Source organism: Scyliorhinus torazame, chromosome 3 (genome assembly GCF_047496885.1).
Source record: "Scyliorhinus torazame isolate Kashiwa2021f chromosome 3, sScyTor2.1, whole genome shotgun sequence".
NCBI classification, from domain to species: Eukaryota; Metazoa; Chordata; class Chondrichthyes; order Carcharhiniformes; family Scyliorhinidae; genus Scyliorhinus; species Scyliorhinus torazame.
Genome location: NC_092709.1, coordinates 168,212,784 through 168,233,548, shown reverse-complemented (window position 1 = coordinate 168,233,548; position 20,765 = coordinate 168,212,784). Strand labels below are relative to the sequence as shown.

At 45.9% G+C, this 20,765-nt stretch overlaps 1 protein-coding gene across 5 annotated transcripts in view; it reads right to left on the bottom strand.

The window, feature by feature from the left end:
- Positions 1–20,436, bottom strand: part of tbc1d19 (TBC1 domain family, member 19) — a 172,811-nt gene extending 152,375 nt beyond the window's left edge. For 3 of the 5 annotated variants that reach the window (XM_072496530.1, XM_072496533.1, XM_072496531.1), the window contains exons 1-2: positions 20,210–20,436; positions 2,101–2,173 (exon numbers count right to left, since the gene is read on the bottom strand). In XM_072496530.1, coding sequence (XP_072352631.1) covers positions 2,101–2,173; positions 20,210–20,314 — 178 coding nt within the window. In that variant the 5' untranslated portion in view covers positions 20,315–20,436. Of the gene's footprint in view, positions 1–2,100; positions 2,174–20,209 lie in introns of those variants that run through there. The other 2 variants (XM_072496534.1, XM_072496535.1) reach the window with 1 other exon arrangement.
- Between the last annotated feature and the right edge of the window lie 329 nt (positions 20,437–20,765).

The window sequence follows — 20,765 nt, the reverse complement described above, 5'->3', positions numbered from 1 at the left end:
AATCAGCTTGTCCAAGATTTATTGTGATGACTTGAAGCACTATGCATTTGAATTAGCATAACTTAAGATACTGAGGGCTGGATTTTCATCTGGTGATGGCGACAGGAATGGGGTCTGAAATGAACTAAGCTTAGAATTTGATGCACTAATTTCAAATTTGCAGTGTCTTTTCATCCATACGTTATTTCTATGTGGCAATTTCACAAGTCGGATTGCCTTAGGTTGCAGCCCCAAACACAACTCTTCAGAGATCGAGGTCGGAGAGTTTGTGACCACTTCAGGGAAGCTTGCTGAGGAGTCCGGAACGTTCCGGCAGGTACATTTTAATTTTTTTGACAATTCCACGTATCACTACTAGATGCTGTATTGTGATGTAGATGTGCTTTAACTGTAGAAATTTGTCATCGGGCTCTGTCCTCAAAAGGTAAGTTGACCATTACGTAGACCAGCATTGTTTAAGAGTTGAGATGCATTAGAGTGCCTTCTGCGTTGGGAAAAGTACACTTACACATTTAAAACTGAAGAAAACACTGCAAGGGATCTCTGTGTAACAATTTGAAGTGATTTAAATGCCCAGATAGATTTCAGCTGAAAATTGCCCCAGAGCAGCTTTCAATTAGAGAAAAAACAGTCATTCGCTCTTGGGACTGCTTTAATTGATAGGGCATCTGTCACAACATGGGGGGAAAAAAAGCCATCTAGTTTTTTGTTTCAATGGATTTCACTGTTTACAATCCCCAAGGTTTATTTTGACAGCTGAGCCAATTTTGAATGCTTGGTTGAGTTTCAAAAGCTAATGAACACTTATTTCAGCATTGGGCCGTGTTTACAGTTTGATTGACAGTTTTAAGAAGTTACTAAAGGATTATCTGTCTTTGATTTTCAAAGTGAAATAGATCTTTTTTTTTTTTTAAACAGAAGAATGACCATTTGAGCTGATTTATATTTTTTGATGAATGGCTTTTTTGAATTACAGGCTTTTTCAGTCGGAGTGTGTTGAATCACAGCTTTATTGGATTGTTAGATTATTTTTAAATGTTCATTTCAAAGCATTCTGCGGTTTGCCCAATGATTCAGTGGCTATTGAGGATAAATAGGGTCATGAAGAGTATGAGGGAGCATGGGTGTATAAATGCACATTGTGGGGACATGGGATATGGGGGGGCATGATGTGCAAAGGGCTGAGCAGTGATGCTTAGAGGGCATTAGAATGAAGTTAGGAGCTGCATTGCTGAAGTGGGCCTTCTAACCAGCCAGCTTTCGTATCCTCATTCCTCCTGCACTGCATGGCATCTCATAAAACCCAAATGCACCTGCCTACATCTCGGAGTCAAAAGTATTGCAGGAATTGGGTTCGCAGGCAGGCTTGTGTTTGGGAAATCACAAAAGGGTGCAATCGCATTTCGCAAGCCTGGTTCGGGAATACAGGCCCTAAGTATTTGATTTGATACATGGCAAGCCTCTAATCAACGGCTTGGCAAACTCTGGCAAAATATCTTATCATCTTACAAACTGAGCAAGACAATACATATTTTTTTTAATTTCATAAAATAATACTGAAGTGGAGACTGAGAACTTTTGTAATTAAGGGAGAACATATTTTTATAACTTTGAAGCATTATTCAGGACTTACCTAGACTACTGTACCAGCAGTGCGGCTAATCACAAATTATCACAATATAATTGCTTAACAGGTGAAGAACTGCAGAAAAACCATATATATGATTTCAAAACTGTCACCTGTACGAGTCCTTCAGATTTGTAGGTGAAGGGTGAATTTTGCAGCCGTGCATGTCGACGGGATCTTCCAGTCGCGGATTTCCCAGCAGCGAGGAGTTCATTCAAAGGGAAACTCCATTAACAATGGCAGAATCAGAAGATCCTGTCACCAGCCAATGGCGGGCCACCTCCGCCGCAGCAAAATAAGCAATGGGTTGAGGTTGCATGGAAAATCCCGTCCATAATGTTAAACACTACAAACTATATACAATGCAAAATGTCCATCTAATGATCATTAACCACATTTCCTTTATGATATAATTTTTCTATTATTTTGCTAAATATCGGTTTAGACTTTAATTTAAGTTTCGATTTGCAAACCTGATTTCCGCAAGAAGTCTTTCAGATCCTCCTTCAAAGATTCAATCCGAACGTCTGACTTATGAAGGCAAGTCTGCAAAGAAGACAGAGACAGAGTGTGAAATTTTTAATGTTAGATATAAATTAACAGAACAAACCATACAGCTATGGTTAAGAAAATATAACCACAAGACTTTGAGGAAAAATGTGCCCATCTCCCTAATACACAGTATGATTTTTTTCATTTTGATTCTTCCATGGTTATGAATGACAACTGGAATGTCCAACGTGACAAAAGTAATGTTAAGCTCCAACTCTTATCTACTGTGAATTGGCATTTAGCAAATTTGGCTGGAACATATGTCACCATACATCCTACAGGTGACCTTTTGGTGCATCTGTGCAGACGCTCAGAAAAGCAATCCATTTAGCCCCATTCTGCTGACATTCCCCGCCAATCCCCAACCACAACACTTCCTCCACTCCCCAATACCATGATACATTTGTCTTTTTCTAGCAACAATCCACTTTTTTTAATAAAGTTTTTTATACAAGTTCGGTTTCTGATAGTGCAAAGCCTACATAAAAAGTCTTTGCCTAACTTCTACCTTCTTGAATCATTTTTTGTTACAAAACCCCAATAACAAACTGAAACTCTCCCAAGACACTGCACAGGAGCATTATTAAACAAAAACTGGCACTGAGACACAGAGGTAACTATTAGGATAGGTGATCAAAAGCTTGCTCAAAGAGGTAGATTTTCAGGAACATCTTAGAGGAAGTGAGGTGCTGAGGTTTAGGGAGAGAATTTCAGAGGTTAGGGCTGAGGCAGCTGAAGTCATGGCTACCAAAGTTGGAGCAATGAAAACTAAATGCCCACAAATAAAGTACAGGTACCTAAATGCAAAAGTACTGGCCGACAAATTCTACAATATTTTGGGGATAATTTTCTTTTCCTCTTTAATGGGATGTGGGCGTTCCTGGCTGGGCCAGCGTTTGCAGTCCAGCCATTATTACTCTTCGGAAGGTGGTGGTGAGCTGCTTTCTTGAACTGCCGCAGTCTATGGGGTATAAGAACACCCACAGTGCTGTCGGAGAGTTCCAGGATTTTGATACAGTAAGAGTGATTAAATGGCGATATAGTTCCAAGTTAGGAAGGTGTAATAAATGGGGGAGAACTTGGAGGTGGTGGTGTTCCCATCAATCTGATAACCTGTTCTTCAAGGTGGTAGAGGTCATGGTTTTAGAAGTGTCATTGCTATACATCTTGTAAATGGTACACACTGCTGCAACTGTGTGTCTATGGTGGAGGGAGTGAATGTTTAAGATGCTGGTTGGGGAGCCAATCAAGCAAGCTGCATTGTACTGGATGCTGTGGAGCAGGGTTTTTAAAAGTGTGGTTCGCGACCCGCAGGTGGGTCACGGGAGGTGTCAGGAGGGTCAAGGGGCGATTGGCTGCAGCGTTTCCGTGGTGGTTCCGATCAAGGGAAAAGCATCCAACGGCCGCTACCAGATTTTACATTGAGAATGGCGGCCGCTGCCACCTTTTAAACAAAAATAAATGAGGCCACGTGGAATCTTCCGGACAGAAAGCGGCAACAGAGAGCAGGTCAGCGCCCTGCAAGTATATTTGACGTCAAGTGCCTTGTACATGTTTTTGGCACCAAATCACAGAGCAGAGTTGCTTCCATTTTCCAGCTGCTGGCAAGAGGACTGTGAAGACGGATCGTTATCTTAAAAGTACGAGATGGCCAGAGACTCACTGGACAGGATCTCACAACAGGTGATTTCTTGAGGTATGGTTTTGTCAATTGTGCCATTGCAAATAAGGATGCAAAGCCCACGTGTGTTAGATCAAGGGAAGTACTGGCAAATAAGAGAAGTTTCGGATTTTGAAAGAGAAGTGGTGGGTGAAAGATTCTTTGAGGTTCAGCCCCCAGGGTCAGTTATTAGCTTAGAGTTGACTCCAAATTGAAAGAATATGCTGCTGTAGCTGACCTGTGACACCACATTAAAAACACACCAAAAGCCCATGAGACTGTCAGCATTCTGGAGTAGCATCTCCCAGGAGTATTCAGTGCTGAGTAAATCAAACATTTTGATGTTATTGTCCTTCACGACAACCTACATTTGCTAGGTTGGATTTTCCATTTTCATAAAGAAGACAGCACAAAGAAACTGGCTGAAGTCTGCATCTGATATGCGCATTGTCTGGCCTCCTTTGAACCTGATTCAAGTGCGATCATGAGGACCAAGCAGGCTCCACTTTCGCACTAAAGGTAAGTGTGTTGCGAAGCAGGCTGGCGTGGGTCCCGAAGGTTGGCAAAAGTGGGACCCGGGAAAGAATTTGAAAAATACTGCTGTAGAGCTTCTCGACTGTTGTTGGAGCTGCACTCATCCAGGCAAGTGGAGAGTATTCCCCTGGTTAATGCCTTGTCGATTGTGGACAGGCTTTGGGAAGTCACAAGATGAGTTACTTCCCACAAGACTCCCAGCCTCTGGCCTGCTCTTGTGACTACAGTATTCATGTGGCTGGTTCCGTTCAGTTTCAAATCAATGATAATCCATGATGATAATGCCATTGAATGTTAGGGGGAGATGGTTAGATTCTCTCTTAGAATACCTACAGAGCAGGAGGCCATTCGGCCCATCGAGTCTGCAACGACCAACAGAAAGAGCCCACTTCCCCGCCCTGTCCTCGTAATCCCACCTAAGCTTCACATCTTTGGACTGTGGGAGGAAACCAGAGCACCCAGAGGAAACCCACACAGACATGGAGAGAATGTGTAAACTTCACACATTCACCCAAGATCAGAATTGAACCTGCGTCCCTGGCGCTGTGACGCAGCAGTAGGCTAACCACTGTGCCGCCCCATCTTGTTGGAGATGGTCGTTGCCCGACATTTGTGTGATGCAAATGTTACTTTTCACTTATTAGCACATGCCTGAATGTTGTTCAGGTCTTGCTGCATACAGACATGGACTGCTTCAGTATCTGAGGAGTTGGGAATGATGTTAAACATTGTGTAATCATCAGCGAACATGCCAAGTTCTGACCTTATGATGGAAGGCCATTGATAAAGCAACTGAATATCGTTGGATCTAAGACTCTACCCTGAGGAGCTCCTGTAGCAATGTCCCAGGACTAAGGTGATTAACCTCCAGCAGTTACAACCATCTTCTTTCGTGGTAGTTAAGATTTCAACCAGTGAAGCGCTTCTCCTTGGCTCCCACTGAATTCAGTTTTGCTAGCGCTCCTTGACGTCACACTCGGTCAAATGCTGCCTTGATGTCAAGGGCAATCACTCTCACCTCACCACTTTGAGTTCAGCTCTTTGATCCATTTTTGGACCAAAATGTAATGATGTCAGAAGCTGAGTGGCCCTGATGGAACCCAAACTGAGCATAAGTGCGATGAAAGTGTTGCTTGACTGCACCTTCCATCACTTTGCTGGTGATTAAGAGTAGACTGATGGGAACATTTCTGGGGACGAAGTGCTGAGAAATCGCACATCAGGTGGCTCTCCTCCCACGAACCTGAAAAAATAGGCACTTTTTACCAAAAAAACATCTGCTAACACAAAATAAAATCCCCACAACACTACAAAACACAAAAGAGAGCGAGGAAAATGTCAAACAGCCATCAATCCAGAGGACAATTGGGAACCAGGAGTGGAAAAAGCCTGGACAAGCAAACAACCGAACCGGTCGACACACGATGCGGCGAGACTCGGATTCCCCAGAGCAAGAGAGACCAGCCTGCCGCACGAGAGGCCGCCCCACACAAGGGGATGGGTGGAAGATGTTTCTCTCAAGAGAACTGAGAGAGCATTGGAAGGAAACAAAATCGGACATCTAAGCTACGGTGAAGGGTGCGGTTGCCAAAGCTATGGCGATCATGCAGGTAGGTGGTCCTGGAGAAGATGGAAAAGCGACTGGAAGCCCAGGAGGAAGCGATGAAGGATCTGGAAAAGGCTGCAACAGACCAGGGCGACCGGATCATCGCCCTCGAAAAGGAGGCGGCAAGGCTGTTCGTGACTCAGGGGAATCTAAAAGGGAAAGTCGAGGACCGGAGAACCAGTCGAGGTGACAAAACTCACGAATGGTGGGCCGACAGGAGGGGATCGAAGGTTGGAACCCCACAGACTATGTGGCCCAAATGGTGGGTAACCTGGTGTGAAGGGATAGCTTCCCCACACACCAGAAATCGACATAACGCACCAGTCACTTCGCCCAAAGCGGGGAACAGCCGACTGCAATTGCCAAGATGCACCGGTACCAGGATCAGGAACTAATCCGACGCTGGGTCAGCCAAACCAAAACTGTAACTGGGAAGGCCACCGGATTCGAATTTATCAGAACATTGGAGTCGACCTAGCCAAGCACGGGCCAAATTTAATCGGGCAAAGGCGTGCTGTACAAAAACGGCGTTAGGTTTGGGATGCTGTACCCAATCAAGCACTGGGTCACGTTAAAAGGCATGGAGCGCTTCTATGCGGCCCCTGCGGACGCGGACAGGTTCGTCACAGGGGGCCACAAGTGGAACCTGACCAGCCTGGTGGAGGAAGTGAAAAAAGGACCTGCAGAGGTGGAACACACTCCCACTCTCCCTGGCAGGGATATAGTTAATGATGGAGAATTCACAACCCTCTGAGGTAGAGAATTCAAAAGATTCACAACCTATTAGAACTTAGAACATAGAACATACAGTGCAGGAGGCCATTCGGCCTATCGAGACTGCACCGACCCCACTTAAGACCTCACTTCCACCCTATCCCCGTAACCCAATAACCCCTCCTAACCTTTTTGGACACTAAGGGCAATTTAGCATAGCCAATCCATCCTAACCTGCACGTCTTTGGACTGTGGGAGGAAACCGGAGCACCCGGAGGAAACCCACGCAGACACGGGGAGAACGTGCAGACTCCACACAGACAATGACCCAGCGGGGAATCGAACCTGGGACCCTGGCGCTGTGAAGCCACAGTGCTATCCACTTGTGCTACCATGCTGCCCATATTGAGTAAAGAAATTTATTTTCATCGCAATCCTAAATGATCGGCCCCTTGTACAGTGTCCATGGTTTAGATTCACCAGCTGGCAGAAACAGCTTCTCAGTGTCCACCTCATCAAGCCCCTTCAAAATCTTGTGCATTTCAATGAGATCACCTCTCATTCTTCTAAACTCCAGAAAACATAGGCCCAATTTACTCTGCCTCTTATCACCGGAAAGCCTTCACATCCCTGGGACAAATCTAGTAACCCTTCGCTGTACTACCTCAAATGCAAGTATATCCTTCCTTAAATATGAAGACCAAAACCGCACACAGTACTCCAGATGTTGTCTCACTGAAACTGTACAATTTTTGTAAAACTTTATTTCTGTAGTCCATTCCTTGCAATAAAGACAAATGTGCTATATCCTTCCTAATTGCTTGCTATATCTGCATGCTAACCCAAGTCCTTCCGAAGATCACATTTACAATTCAATACTTTTTAAAAATATTCTTCCAAAAAAGGTAAATAACTTCACATTTCCCCACATTATATTCCATCTGCCATCTTGTTGTCCACCACTTAATGTCAACATCTGTCTGCAGCCTCTAAGTTATCCTCATAACCTATGTTTCCAACTAGCTCTGCATTGTCATCAAACTAAGACAAAAGGACAGGGAGGAATATATCTTAGTCACTAATATAGATTGTAAATATCGGAGGCTCCAGTTTGTGGCACTCCATTGGTCCTCATCGGAGGTCCAAGCTACGGCAGCATAAGTTCTAATGGTGCTGATCTGAAGTATGAGAATGAAAAGGAACATAAATCTTCAAAATAGTGGAAGTCTCCAAAATAACGAAAACACATTCTCAGAACAAGTACTGTGAGCAAAAGCATTTCATTTAGACAATAAAACAGGTGTGACATCTAAATACTCATGGGATTTTCTTGCTTATCATTTCTTCAATTCCTTCCACTGTCTATGTGTTCTCATCTTGTTTCCCTGAAAAGTTCCAGGCCTGGGAAACCCATGCTACAATAATAAAAGTTGAAAACAGTTAAAATAGCTTTTAATGAGCTATTAACATATCTAACTTGGCAATCCTCACCTCCCAATGGTCTTCCTGGCTTGTCGCTAATTGTGCTGCAGTAAAATGCAACAGTCAGCGGGTTGGAGCTAGCTTCCCAACATGCTTAATTTCAGCGCTCTTAACTCTCAGAAACTCCCAAATTCACTTACGCTTTGAAATAAAATCCCCCCCAATGAATCATTTTGCAAAATTTCCCATAACATACTCACTATTGTGAAAATCATAAAACAGATATAGTTCAGAACACCAGGTTCACATCACAATGTGGCTTTTACTGCGCACACTTATATTTACAACAAGTGCTTCTTTTTCCCCCACCATGCGTAACATTAGTCACCCCCCCCCATGCTGTTCTTAACCCTCCGTTAAAGTGTTACTTGCAGGCATGAATACCCATGGTACTTTACAATGCTAAGACATCATGAGCCACAAAATGGCTTTTGTCTCAGATCTTCTGAGTTAAAGGAGGACTTTCCAGCAGGCTGCTTCCCAGCTATGTGTGGGTTGCCTGGTCATGTACACCACTAGCGGGAGGTGGGTTGGCTTCCAGTCGAAAAACATGCTCAGCAAACAGGGTGAACCGACATGAGTCAGTTTCTAAGATCTACATAAAGAGCAGTCCTAGCCAGGCTATTGAAAACTTCTAGTGCTTCCTGCAAAGGATCGTTGCCTGCTGGATTATGCTTCACCAGCAGATTCCAAAGTCACCAGAAAGCTCAAGTTGATTTTCATTGGGTCCTTCCAGGCTACTACATCAGTCACATCTGCCTGTCTACAGTACACAGCTGCATGAAGCAGCTCACCAAAAACCTTGCTTGCCAGAGTTGGGCAATACATCGTCTTTCCCGCTGACCTTAACCATTGACACCAGAGCACTTTAGCCATCTTGGCCCTCAATCTGCAATTTCCTGCCTACGCTCCTCTCCCTCTTCACCTTCAAGTCTCAACCCATCTCTTCGATCAAGTTTTTGGCCAGCAATCCTGATACCCCTTTCTTTGGCACGGTATCTAATAAATTTCTGATTATACCTGTGAAGCACTTTAGGACTATTTTTCTGCATTAAAGGTGTAATATAAATGCAAGTTGCTTTTGTAGTTCAACAGTGCTGCATCCATCAGTACAACTCTGAAGTGTCAACTTAAATTTTGACCTCTTGGTTTTGGAGGACTTGAACCCACAACCTTCTTACAGAGGCAAGAGTGCTACCAACTGAGCCATGGCTGACACATTGAAAATCCTCTGTTAATAAATGGTTAACAGTCTAGACTGTGCACCAAGAACACCAAATCCTGACAATTAACTGAAAAATAAAAACATGCAGTACTGCAACAAAAGAAGGCAATATAAGCAGTTATAGTATGGAGAAATGTTAGATAGTTTTCCTTCGCTGAGGACCCGGAGTCAATCCCACCCCGGGTCACTGTTCATGTGGAGCTTGCACATTTTCTTTGTGTCTGCATGGGTCTCACCCCCACAACCGAAAAAAAGATGTGAAGGGTAAGTGGATTGGCCACGCTAAATTGCCCCTTCATTGGGAAAAAAAATTGAATACTCTTAAAAAAAACTTTTTAAAATTAAATTAGGTAGTTTTTCCTGCCAGAAGAAGTGAGCGAAACATGCTTTGCTTTATAAACATTAAGGAGTGTTCTTTACTGCAAATAATATTAGCCCTGTATGCAGGAACGTTATTGAGAAGTTTTGAGAAGATTCCACAAATCACAAAACTGAAATTATTCAGTTATCATCAGATCACTAAGTAAAGTCGTCATTTCCCAGATTCTCACCACACCTCAAGCGAGGGGCAAGAATAACCTCAGAAAAGGCTGCAAGAAAAAGTGGAGGATCTGGAGAACAGGTCCCGCAGGCAAAGTTTGAGGATCGTTGGCCTCCCGGAGACTCTACAACTAGGGGGGGTTGCGATCTTGATCAACAAGCGGGTGTCATTTGAGGTAGGGAATATAGTGGCGGACTCAGGGGGTAGGTATGTTATGGTAAGTGGGAAGCTGGAGGGGATGCCGGCGTATTAGTGAATATTTACGCACCAAATTGGCATGGCGCTGAGTTTATGAGGCGGGTGTTGCGAAAGATTCCGGACCTGGACTTGCATAGTTTGATCATTGGGCGGGGGGGGGGAAACGGACTTTATTACGGTCATTGGTCCGAGGCTGGATCGGTCGAGTACAAGAGGTTTTCCGGGATGCTGGGACCGCTGCTGGTGAGGGCATTTAATGAGGCAAGGGAATGGGATGTTGTTCCCCCAACAATGTCACATGCTTCGATCTCATTGATCCTGAAATGGGAGAAGGAACCAGGGCAATGTGGGTCATACAGACCAATCTCCCTACTGAATGTCAATGACAAATGGAGGTGGTGATCATTATGGACGCGGAGAAGGCCTTTGAACGGGTGGAATGGAATTATTTGTGGGAGGTCCTGGGACGGTTTGGTTTTTGGCAGGGCTTTATTGACTGGGTTTAGTTGCTGTATCAGGCACGGGTGACAAGTGTGCGGACGAACTCGGACTACTTTAGACTGCACCGGTGGACAAGGCAAGGATGTCCCCTCTCCCCATCGTTCTTTGCCTTGGCCATAGAGCCATTGGCAATGGCGCTGAAAGCGTCAAGGAAATGGAAGGGGCGAGTCCAGGGGGGTCTTGTTATATGCAGACGACCTACTCCTAAATATTTCTGTCCCGTTAGGGAGGATTGTAGAGATTATGCGGATCTAAGGGCAATTTGGCTGGTTCTTGGAGTACAGGTTGAATATGGGTAAAACAGAGGTTTTTGTGATCCAGGCGAGGGGGCAGAAGAGGAGACTGGGGTGTTGCAGTTTAAAGTGGTAGGAGGGAGTTTTCGCTATTTGGGTATTCAGGTGGCATGGGGTTGGGAGCAGCTAAATAAATTAAATCTGGCCCGATTAGTTGACCAAATGAAGGAGGACTTTCGGTGGGGGACATGCTCCCGCTGTCACTGGCGGGGAGGGTACAGACCGTAAAGATAACGGTTCTCCTGAGATTTCTGTTTGTTTTCCAGTGCCTCCCTATTTTTATACCAAAGGTCTTTTTTAAGCGGGTGAATAGGGTGGTATATGGGTTCGGGTGGACGGGTAAAACTCCGCGAGTAAGGAAAGTGCTGTTGGAGCGGAGCCAAGGGGGGATGGCCCGGCCAAACCTTAAGAATTACTACTGGGCGGCAAATATAGCCATGATTAGGAAGTGGGTAGTGGGGGAGGGGTCGGTGTGGGAGCGGGTGGAGGCGGCCTCATGTAAGGGCACATGTTTGGGGGCATTGGTAAGGCTCCTCTGCCGTTCTCGCCGGCCCGGTACTCCACAAGCCCGGTGTTAGTGGCGACCCTGAGACTTTGGGGGCAGTGGCGGAAGCATATGGGAGTGGGGGGAGCATCGATGTGGGTTCCAATTTTATGGTAATCACCGGTTTGTACCGGGGAGGATGGATGGGGGGTTTCGGAGGTGGTAGAGAGCAGGGACTGAGAGGCTGGGTGACCTGATTATTGATGGGAGCTTTTCCTGCTTGGAGGATCTGGAAGAGGAGTTTGAATTGCTGGGAGGGAATGAGTTTTGTTATCTGCAGGTGAGAGATTTTGTGCGAAGGCAAGTTTCGATCTTTCCGCTTCTACCACCACAGGGGCTACAGGACAAGGTAGTTTCTAGAACGGGGATGGAGGAGGGGAAGGTATCAGAAATCTATAAAGAGCTTATGGAGAGGGAGGAAACCCAGATAGGTGAGATAAAACGTAAATGGGAAGATGAGTTAGGAAAGGAGTTAGAGCCGGGCCTCTGTGAGGATGCTCTGAGCTGAGTCAACACGTCCTCATCATGTGCCAGGCTCAGCCTGATACAAGGTGTTACACCGGGCACACATGATGGTGGCCCGGATGAGCAGGTTTTTTGGGGTAGAGGACAGGTGTGTGAGGTGTGCAGGAAGGCCCACAAACCATGTCCACATGTTTTGGGCATGCCTGAAGCTTAGGGGATTCTGGCAGGGATTTGCAGATGTCACGTCCACAGTACTAAAAACGAGGGTGGCGCCGAGTCCAGAGGTGGCGATTTTTGGAGTGTTGGAAGACCCAGGAGTCCAGGGGGCGAGAGAGGCTGACGCTTTGGCCTTTGCCTCCTTGGTAGCCCGGAGACGGATATTACTAGTGTGGAGGGACTCGAAGCCCCCAAAATCAGGGGTATGGGTTAGCGACATGGCCGGGTTTCTCAGACTTGAGAAAATTAAGTTCGCCCTGAGAGGATCAATGTCAGGGTTCGTTAGGAGGTGGCAGCTGTTTATCGACTTCTTCGGAGAAAACTAAACTTTCAGCAGATTCAGTAAATGGGGGTAGGCGATTTTCTGTCTAGATTAGGCGGGATCAGTGGGAGATGGAGGGGTGTGTTACGCGCTGAACTATGTTTACATTTGTATCTTTTCTTGTTATAAAATGTTTTCTGGCACAGTTTGAGAAAGCACAAATACCAATATTTCAATCACTCACTGAGGAACTCCATAGAGGCATCCTCTCCAAACTTATCATAATCTGTAAACATTGAAAGCAATGCGTTCAAATGTAAACCTCCTGGACTTTTCTGATAAAACCCGTTAACAACTGGATATATCTGAAACTGTATATATGTGATTCTGAAAGAGGAAATCAAATTGCAAAGAATTCTAGGGGGGGGGGCGGGAAAGAGAACTGGAAAATTAATGCTAATTTGATACATGAATTGTTGTTCACAGGAATTAAGAAATAACACTCAAAGCAATGCGATACAAACCAAAATCTTAACAGGGACTAATACATCCTAATTTTTCAAGCATCTGCCACTCGACACAAAACAACAATTAAACAAATCCAACTCTGGCCTTAAGCCATCTGCAAAAATAATAATACTTCCATTCAGAGCTATACAAATGCAACAATGAGGGAGGCCATAGCATAGTGGTATTGTCGCTGGACTAGTAATCCATGGAACCAGGATCTAGGGGACCAGGGTTCGAATCCCACAGCAGCAGATGGTGGAATTTAAACTCAATAAAATATCTGCAATTAAAAGTCTAATGATGACTATGAAACCATTGTAGATTGTCTGTCGTAAAAACCCATCTGGTTCATTAATATTCCTTAGGGAAGGAAATCTGCCGTCCTTACCAGGTCTTGCCCACATGTGACTCCAGAACCACAGCAATGTGGTTGATTCGTAAATGCCCTCCGAAAGCCACTCAGTTGTATCCAACTGCTAAAAAATCACAAGAAAGGAATGAAACCGGAAGAACCACCTGGGCATGGGTGGCACGGTAGCACAGGGGTTGGCACTGTTGCTTCACAGAGCCAGGGTCCCAGGTTCGATTCCCGGCTTGGGTCATTGTCTGTGTGGAGTCTGCATGTTCTTTCCGTGTCTGCGTGGGTTTCCTCCGGGTGCTCCAGTTTCCTCTCGCAAGTCCTAAAAGATGTGCTTGTTAGGTGAATTTGACATTCAGGATTGATCATTGACCAAGGCACCGGAAACAACATCGGCAAACCCTGTTTACCCTGCAAAGTCCTCCTTACTAACAACCGGGGGTTAGTGCCAAAGTTGGGAGAGCTATCTCACAAACTAGTCAAACAACAGCCTCACAGAATCATACCTTACAAACAATGTACCAGACACCACTGTCACTACCCCTGGGTATGTCCTGTCTCACCGGCAGGATGGACCCAGCAGAGGTGGGGGAACAGTGGTATGCAGTCGAGTGGGAGTTGCCTTGGAGTCCTTAACATCGACTCTGGATCCCATGAGGTCTCATGACCTCAGGTCAAACATGGTCAAGGAAACCCTTGCTGATCACCATGTACCATCCACCATCACCTGATGAATCAGTACTCCTCTATGTTGAAGCACTGAGGGTGGCAAAGGCACAGAATATAATCTGGGTGGGGGACTTCAATGTCCATCACCAAGAGTGGCACGGCAGTACCACCCCAGACCGAGCTAGCCTGGTCCTAAAGTGTTTAGCTGCTAGACTAGGACTACAGGTGGTGGGGAACCAACAAGAGGGAAAAACATACTTGACTTACTCCTCGCCAACCTGCCTGCTGCAGATGCATCTGGCCATGACAATACTGGTAAGGGGGACGGCAGTGGATAGCATTGCTGCCTCACGCCGCTGAGGACCCGGGTTCGATCCATGCCCGGGTCACTGTCAATGTGGAGTTTGCACATTCTCCCCGTGAAAATGAAATGAAAAATGAAAAAAGGAGCTGGTTTAGCACACTGGGCTAAATAGCTGGCTTTTAAAGCAGACCAAGGCAGGCCAGCAACACGGTTCAATTCTCATACCAGCCTCCCCGAACAGGCACCGGAATGTGGTGACTAGGGGCTCTTCACAGTAACTTCATTGAAGCCTACTTGTGACAATAAGCGATTTTCATTTCATTTTCACCGACCAACCCCGTCCTGTGTTTTTGGCGGTGGAGGCATCCCGCCAGCAGGATTTACCAACCCCACAGTTGGCAATCCGATTTCCCAGTGTCTGCATCCCCTCATCGCCAGGAAACCCGTGCGCCCGCGTGGGACCGGAATATCCTACTGTCATGAACAGTCGGTAGATCACGCCCAAATGCCCACCTTCACATTGAGGATACCCTCCATTGTGTTGTGTGGTGCTACGACCGTGCTAAATGGGATAGATGTCGAACAGATCTAGCAACTCAAGACTGGGCATCCATGAGGCACTGTGGGCCATCAGCAGCAGCAGAATTGTATTCAACTGAGAATATGGCTCAAGCTATAGAAAGTCAGAGTTTTTAGTCTGGAGCTAGAACAGAGCTTGATGGGAAAATGAAATGTCAAACAGAGTTTTTCGTCTAATGGAATTTCAAGGCATTTTGTTATCGTTTATGTTTTTGCGCTAGACGAAACACGGCCTTGGGAATAGTTTCTAATTCTACAGATAACTATATTTTAGCTGAGAGCCACAGAATGCTGTAATTCTCAGGCCTCCTCTAAAGGGGCTGTCGTTAGGAAGGAAACATTGTCATTTAATTATATAAGTAATTGTCTGCTGTATTAACTTCGACTTGCTACTGTAGACACTTCTGGTGTACAGTGCTCAAGTCCCGGCCGTGAATAAACGTACGTTTGTTGAAGTAACTTGGTGTTCGATTGATCATTTCATCCGGACTGAAGGGAAACGAAAATTCATGCAACCACAATCTGCAACCTCATGGCCTGGCATATCCCCCACTCTATCATTACCACCAAGCCAAGGGATCAACCCCTGGTACGATGAAGAATGAAGGAGAGCATGCCAGCAGCAACACCAGACATACCTAAAAATGAGGCGTCAACCTGGTGAAGCTACAACACAGGACTACTTGAATGCCAAACACCACAAACAGCAGGTAATAGACAGAGCTAAGCAATCCCACAACCAACGGATCAGATCGAAGCTCTGTAGTCCTGCCACATCCAGGCGTGAATGGTGGTGGACAATTAAACAACTCACTGGAAGAGGAGACCCCACAAATATCTTCAACCTCAAGGCGAGCCCAGCACATCTGTGCAAAAGACAAGGGTGAAGCATTCGCAATAACCTATAGCCAGACATGCCGAGTGGATGATCCATCTCAGTCTCCTCTGCACATCTCCAGCATCACAGATGTCAGTCTTCAGCCAAAAGAGAAAATGCTGGAAAATCTCAGCAGGTCAGGCAGCATCTGTAGGGAGAGAAAAGAGCTAACGTTTTCAGTCCAGATGACCCTTTGTCAAAGCTCTTTTCTCTCCCTACAGATGCTGCCAGACCTGCTGAGATTTTCCAGTATTTTCTCTTTCGGTTTCAAATTTCAGCATCCGCAGTAATTTGCTTTTATTCAGTCTTCAGCCAATACGATTCACTCCGCACGATATTAAGAAACGATTGAAGGCACTGGATACTGCAAAGGCTATGGCCCCTGATAATATCCCGGCAATAGTACTGAAGACTTGTGCTCCAGAACTTGCCACGCCCTTAGCCAAGCTGTTCCAGTACAGCTACACACTGACATCTACCAAAGGGTTGTGAATCTATGGAATTCCTTGCCCAGTGAAGCAGTAGAGGCTCCTTCATTAAATGTTTTTAAGATAAAGATAGATAGTTTTTTGAAGAATAAAGGGATTAAGGGTTATGGTGTTTGGGCCGGAAAGTGGAGCTGAGTCCACGAAAGATCAGCCATGATCTCACTGAATGGTGGAGCAGGCTCGAGGGGCCAGATGGCCTACTCCTGCTCCTAGTTCTTATATTCTTATATACCCGGCAATGTGGAAAATGCCCAGGTGTGTCCTGTACACAAAATAAACAGGATAAATCTAATCCAGCCAATTACTGCCCTATCTGTCTACTCTTCATCATCAGTAAAGTGACGGAAGGAGTCATCAACAGTGCTATCAAGCAACACTTACCCAACAATAACCTGCTCACATACACTCAGTTTGAGTTCCACCAAGATGACTCAGCTCCTGACCTCATTACAGCCCTGGTTCAAACATGGACAAAAGGGATGAATGTCAAAGGTGAGGTGAGAGTGAATGCCCTTGACATCAATGCAGCATTTGACCGAGTATGGCATCAAGGAGCCCTACCAAAACTGGAGTCAATGGGAATCAGGGGGAAAACTCTCCGCTGGTTGGAGTCATACCTGGTACAAGGGAAGATGGCTCTGGTAGTTGGAGATCAACCATCTCAGCTTCAGGACATCATTGCAGGAGTTCTTCAGGATAGTGTCCCAGGCCCAACCATATTCAGCTGCTTCATCAATGATCTCCCTTCCATTATAAGACCAAAAGTGGGAATGTTCGCAGATAACTGCACAATGTTCAGCACCATTTGCCACTCCTCAGATAATGAAGCAGTCCATGTCCAAATGCAACAAGACCTGGACAATATCCAGGTTTGGGCTGACAGGTGGCAAGTTACATTCACACCACACAAGTGCCAAGCAATAACCATCTCCTACAAGAGATGATCATATTAATACTGTGGCTACCAGAGCAGGTCAAAGGCTAGGAATTCTACAGCGAGTAACTCACCTCCTGAACCCCAAAACCTGTCCACCATCTATAAGGCACAAGTCAGGAGTGTAATGGAAAACTCTCCACTTGCCTAGATGAGTGCAGCTGCAACAACACTCAAGAAGCTCAACACTATCCAGGACAAAGCAGCCCGCTTGATTGCTATTCCTTCCATATTCAATTCCTCTGCAACCGCTGAACAACGGCAGCCATGTGTACCATCTCCAAGATGCACGACAGTAACTCATCTTAGGCAGCACCTTGAAAACCATGATGACTACTATTTGGAAGGACAAGAGCAGCAGATACCTGGGAACCCTACCACCTGGAGGTTCCCCTCCAAGTCACTCCCCACCCCGATTTGGAAATATATCACCATTCCTTCACGGTCGAGGAGTTAAAATCCTGGAACACCCTAACAGCACTGTGGTTGTACCTACAGCTCCGTGACTGCAGCGGTTCACCACAACCTTCTGAAGAGCAACTGGGGATGGGCAATAAATGCCGGCCTAGCCAGCGACATCCATATCCCGTAAATGAATTTTTAAAAATTAACTTTAAAAATGTATATGAGAGCACAACACTTTCTTTTGAGGTTACTTTTGAGAACATTTCTCCAATCACTATGGCAGGGAAGAATTTGCAAAGCTGGAAATCAAAATCATAAAATAGCTAATAAGTTATAATTTAGGAACCAGATATTACAACAACGTGCACTTAGAAAAAACATTTAGAAACCAGTAAAATGGTTAAAGGAGGAACAATATCAATCAAATTTGACTCAGAGCCAAAGAATGAGACTCAGCTTTATTATGTATGCTTGGCTGATAGCCCAAACATCTATTAGAAGAACCGAACACCTGCACCCAGAGAGAATATTATTTGATTGACAGTTCAGCTCTTTGATCTGTGGTCAATTTCACATTATTTTTGACACAAGTTCAGTGTTTTCAAGAGCTTGTGGTTTGTGGTTTTTCAAACTTCAAAGGGCCCAGATGTTTGACACTTTTATTACCTTGCTGTCCAGTTTTTGTTTTCAAGCTTGGGAGAAAGTAAACAATGGATTACTTTTTTTCGAAACAATTTTTTGCACATCCCATTACACTTTAGAGGTTTGTTGTTCCTAAAAGGTTACAGTGGGTCAATTGGCATGGAAGTGCAACAGTTTGGCATGAGGAGTCATGGAGGGTGGGTAAAGGGGCATACAAGGATGAGGTGACATGGGGGTAAGTGGAAGCGTAAAGCTTGATAAAGGGGCATGTGGGAGTATAAGGGGTGTGTGGAAGGGTAGGGCTTGACATGGAATCATGAGAGGACATGGGGCGGGGGGGGGGGGTGGGGGGCATGCTGTGGCATTGATGAGGCACTAGGAGTGTTGAGGGTGAAGGACTGTGAGAAGTGAGGGAGTCTATGTGATTTCATTTTCACTAGTACAATATCCCACGGCACCAGGGCAAGTCTTTACATGGCAGCCCCTGTGGCTGCCTCCACACTTCTTTCATCAGCTGGTCTGACTCCAGCCTGCACCAGGCCTCCAGCAATGATGATCCCTCCTTTTCAGTCACTTTCCCCAATGCAGGCAAGCTGAGTTGGAAATTTTCCTAACTTGAGGATGAAAATTCAGGCCATTATGGTTGACTCACCAAACCTAAGAAGAAAACAAGTGGGGTGACTTGACTGTTTTCGATACTTGAAGGTTTAATCCAAAAAACATAGTACTTAAATCAATAATCACAAATTGAATTGCCAGTCAAGCTATTCAATGTATTCTGTGAAAATGCCCTTTAATCAATGGCGCAACACGCAAACAGCAGAATATCAAGTATCTGAAATGAAATAATTGTCCAGATGAGCATTTAAATCTGAGACTTCTGGCAGTGCCATTGCCTAACAGGGTCAATTCTCAATTCCTGAACAGCATACAGGCCAATAATAGGGTTTGAAGAGCCGACTGAGCCACTTACTGATATCTCCTGTGACTGACTCTGAAAATTTGAAATTTCAGGTTTCTGCTTGAGAGAGGTAGTATTGGCAAAAGATCAAGCAGAGGACAAAATCACAGCTCAATCAAAATTTGATGGAAAACTTTACAAAATAAGTTTTGTTCCAATTAAGGGCCAATTTAGCATGGCCAATCCATCTACCCTGCACATATTTTGGGTTGTGGAGGTAAGACCCACACAGACATGAGGAGAATATGCAAACTCCACATGACAGTGATCCAGGGCCAGGATCGAACCCGGGTCCTCGGCGCCATGCGGCAGCAGTGCTAACCATTGTGCCACCGTGCCGCTCAAGAACTCTGCTAACCATGATCAGGAAGATCCATTGGATTTTCTTGGTCCTGTAAGAAGAAATAATCTAGTAGCATCAGTGGAGCGAGCAGCAGAGTTAACGTTTTGAGTTCGTATGGGTCTTCGGTTATCCACTCAGAACATTAACTGCTCCTGTCTCCACAGATGCAGCCAGACCTGCTGAGCTTTCCAGCACTTTATGTTTATATTTCAATTTTCCAGTATTTTGATCTTACTGAAAAGTCTCACAAGCAGGATGAATGTACGGCCAGCAAAGACGATCCACACCTACAGAGCATGATTAACATGAGGCCCATGGTGACCAATGCCCTCTTAGGGCACGGTTCTTGAAGAGAAAGCAGTTACCCTTATTTCATTATCAGAAGCAAACACTGGTCTGGGGGGGGGGGGGGACCACGTTTAATCCAGGTTATGTTGGAAACAGATAGCAGGTGTATCACAAAGGGAAGGGGAAGGAGGGCGGTGCAATCGATAGCATCAACCTAACCCTGATCCTCTGGATGCTGCTCAGCTGCTCCGTGCAATGAAATTCTGCTCCAGTTACAATGGGCAGCCCACCTATTTCATGCTGTTTATTTATCTTTGTATAAGGAATGCAGCTGGAGCCAGGAGGGCCCAGGCCTGGATTTGGACTCGGCTGGAGAACAGACTCCTGGATGTCGACACCCCAAACCTCGTCCCCGCCGGCTCCGGACTCACCCTCGCCTCCCGCTCCAACTCCGAGTGCAGCTTCGAGCCGCGGAGCCGCTGCACAATGTGAGCGATGGTGACCGAGAGCTGCCTGTGCAACGAGTCCGGCTCCATCTTCCGCCGCCTGCTCCGTTACCGGGGCAACAAACCGTCAGCGCGCGCGAGCCGCCCGCGCAACCTTCCAAAGAGTAGAGAGCGCGAGCCCGCGCTGCCGCAGCACTGCACAACCTCTACCCCCATCTCCTGGCACTGCCCAGCAGCACTGCAAAGCCCTAATACCCTTAATGCTAAACCCTCCCTGCACAACCCCACCCAGCACCACTGCAAAACCCCGAAACCCTGCCTGCAAAACCCCACCCAGCAACACTGCAACCCCCCCCCTCCCCGCACAACCCCACCCAGCACCACTGCAAAACCCCGAAACCCTACCTGCACAACCCCACCCAGCACCACTGCAAAGTCCCTACACCCACCTCACTATTCTACAATGCCTGTATTCCCACCTCACTATGTTCAACACCCCTGCACCCCCTCCTACATTGCAATTCCCCTACCCCACCCAGAA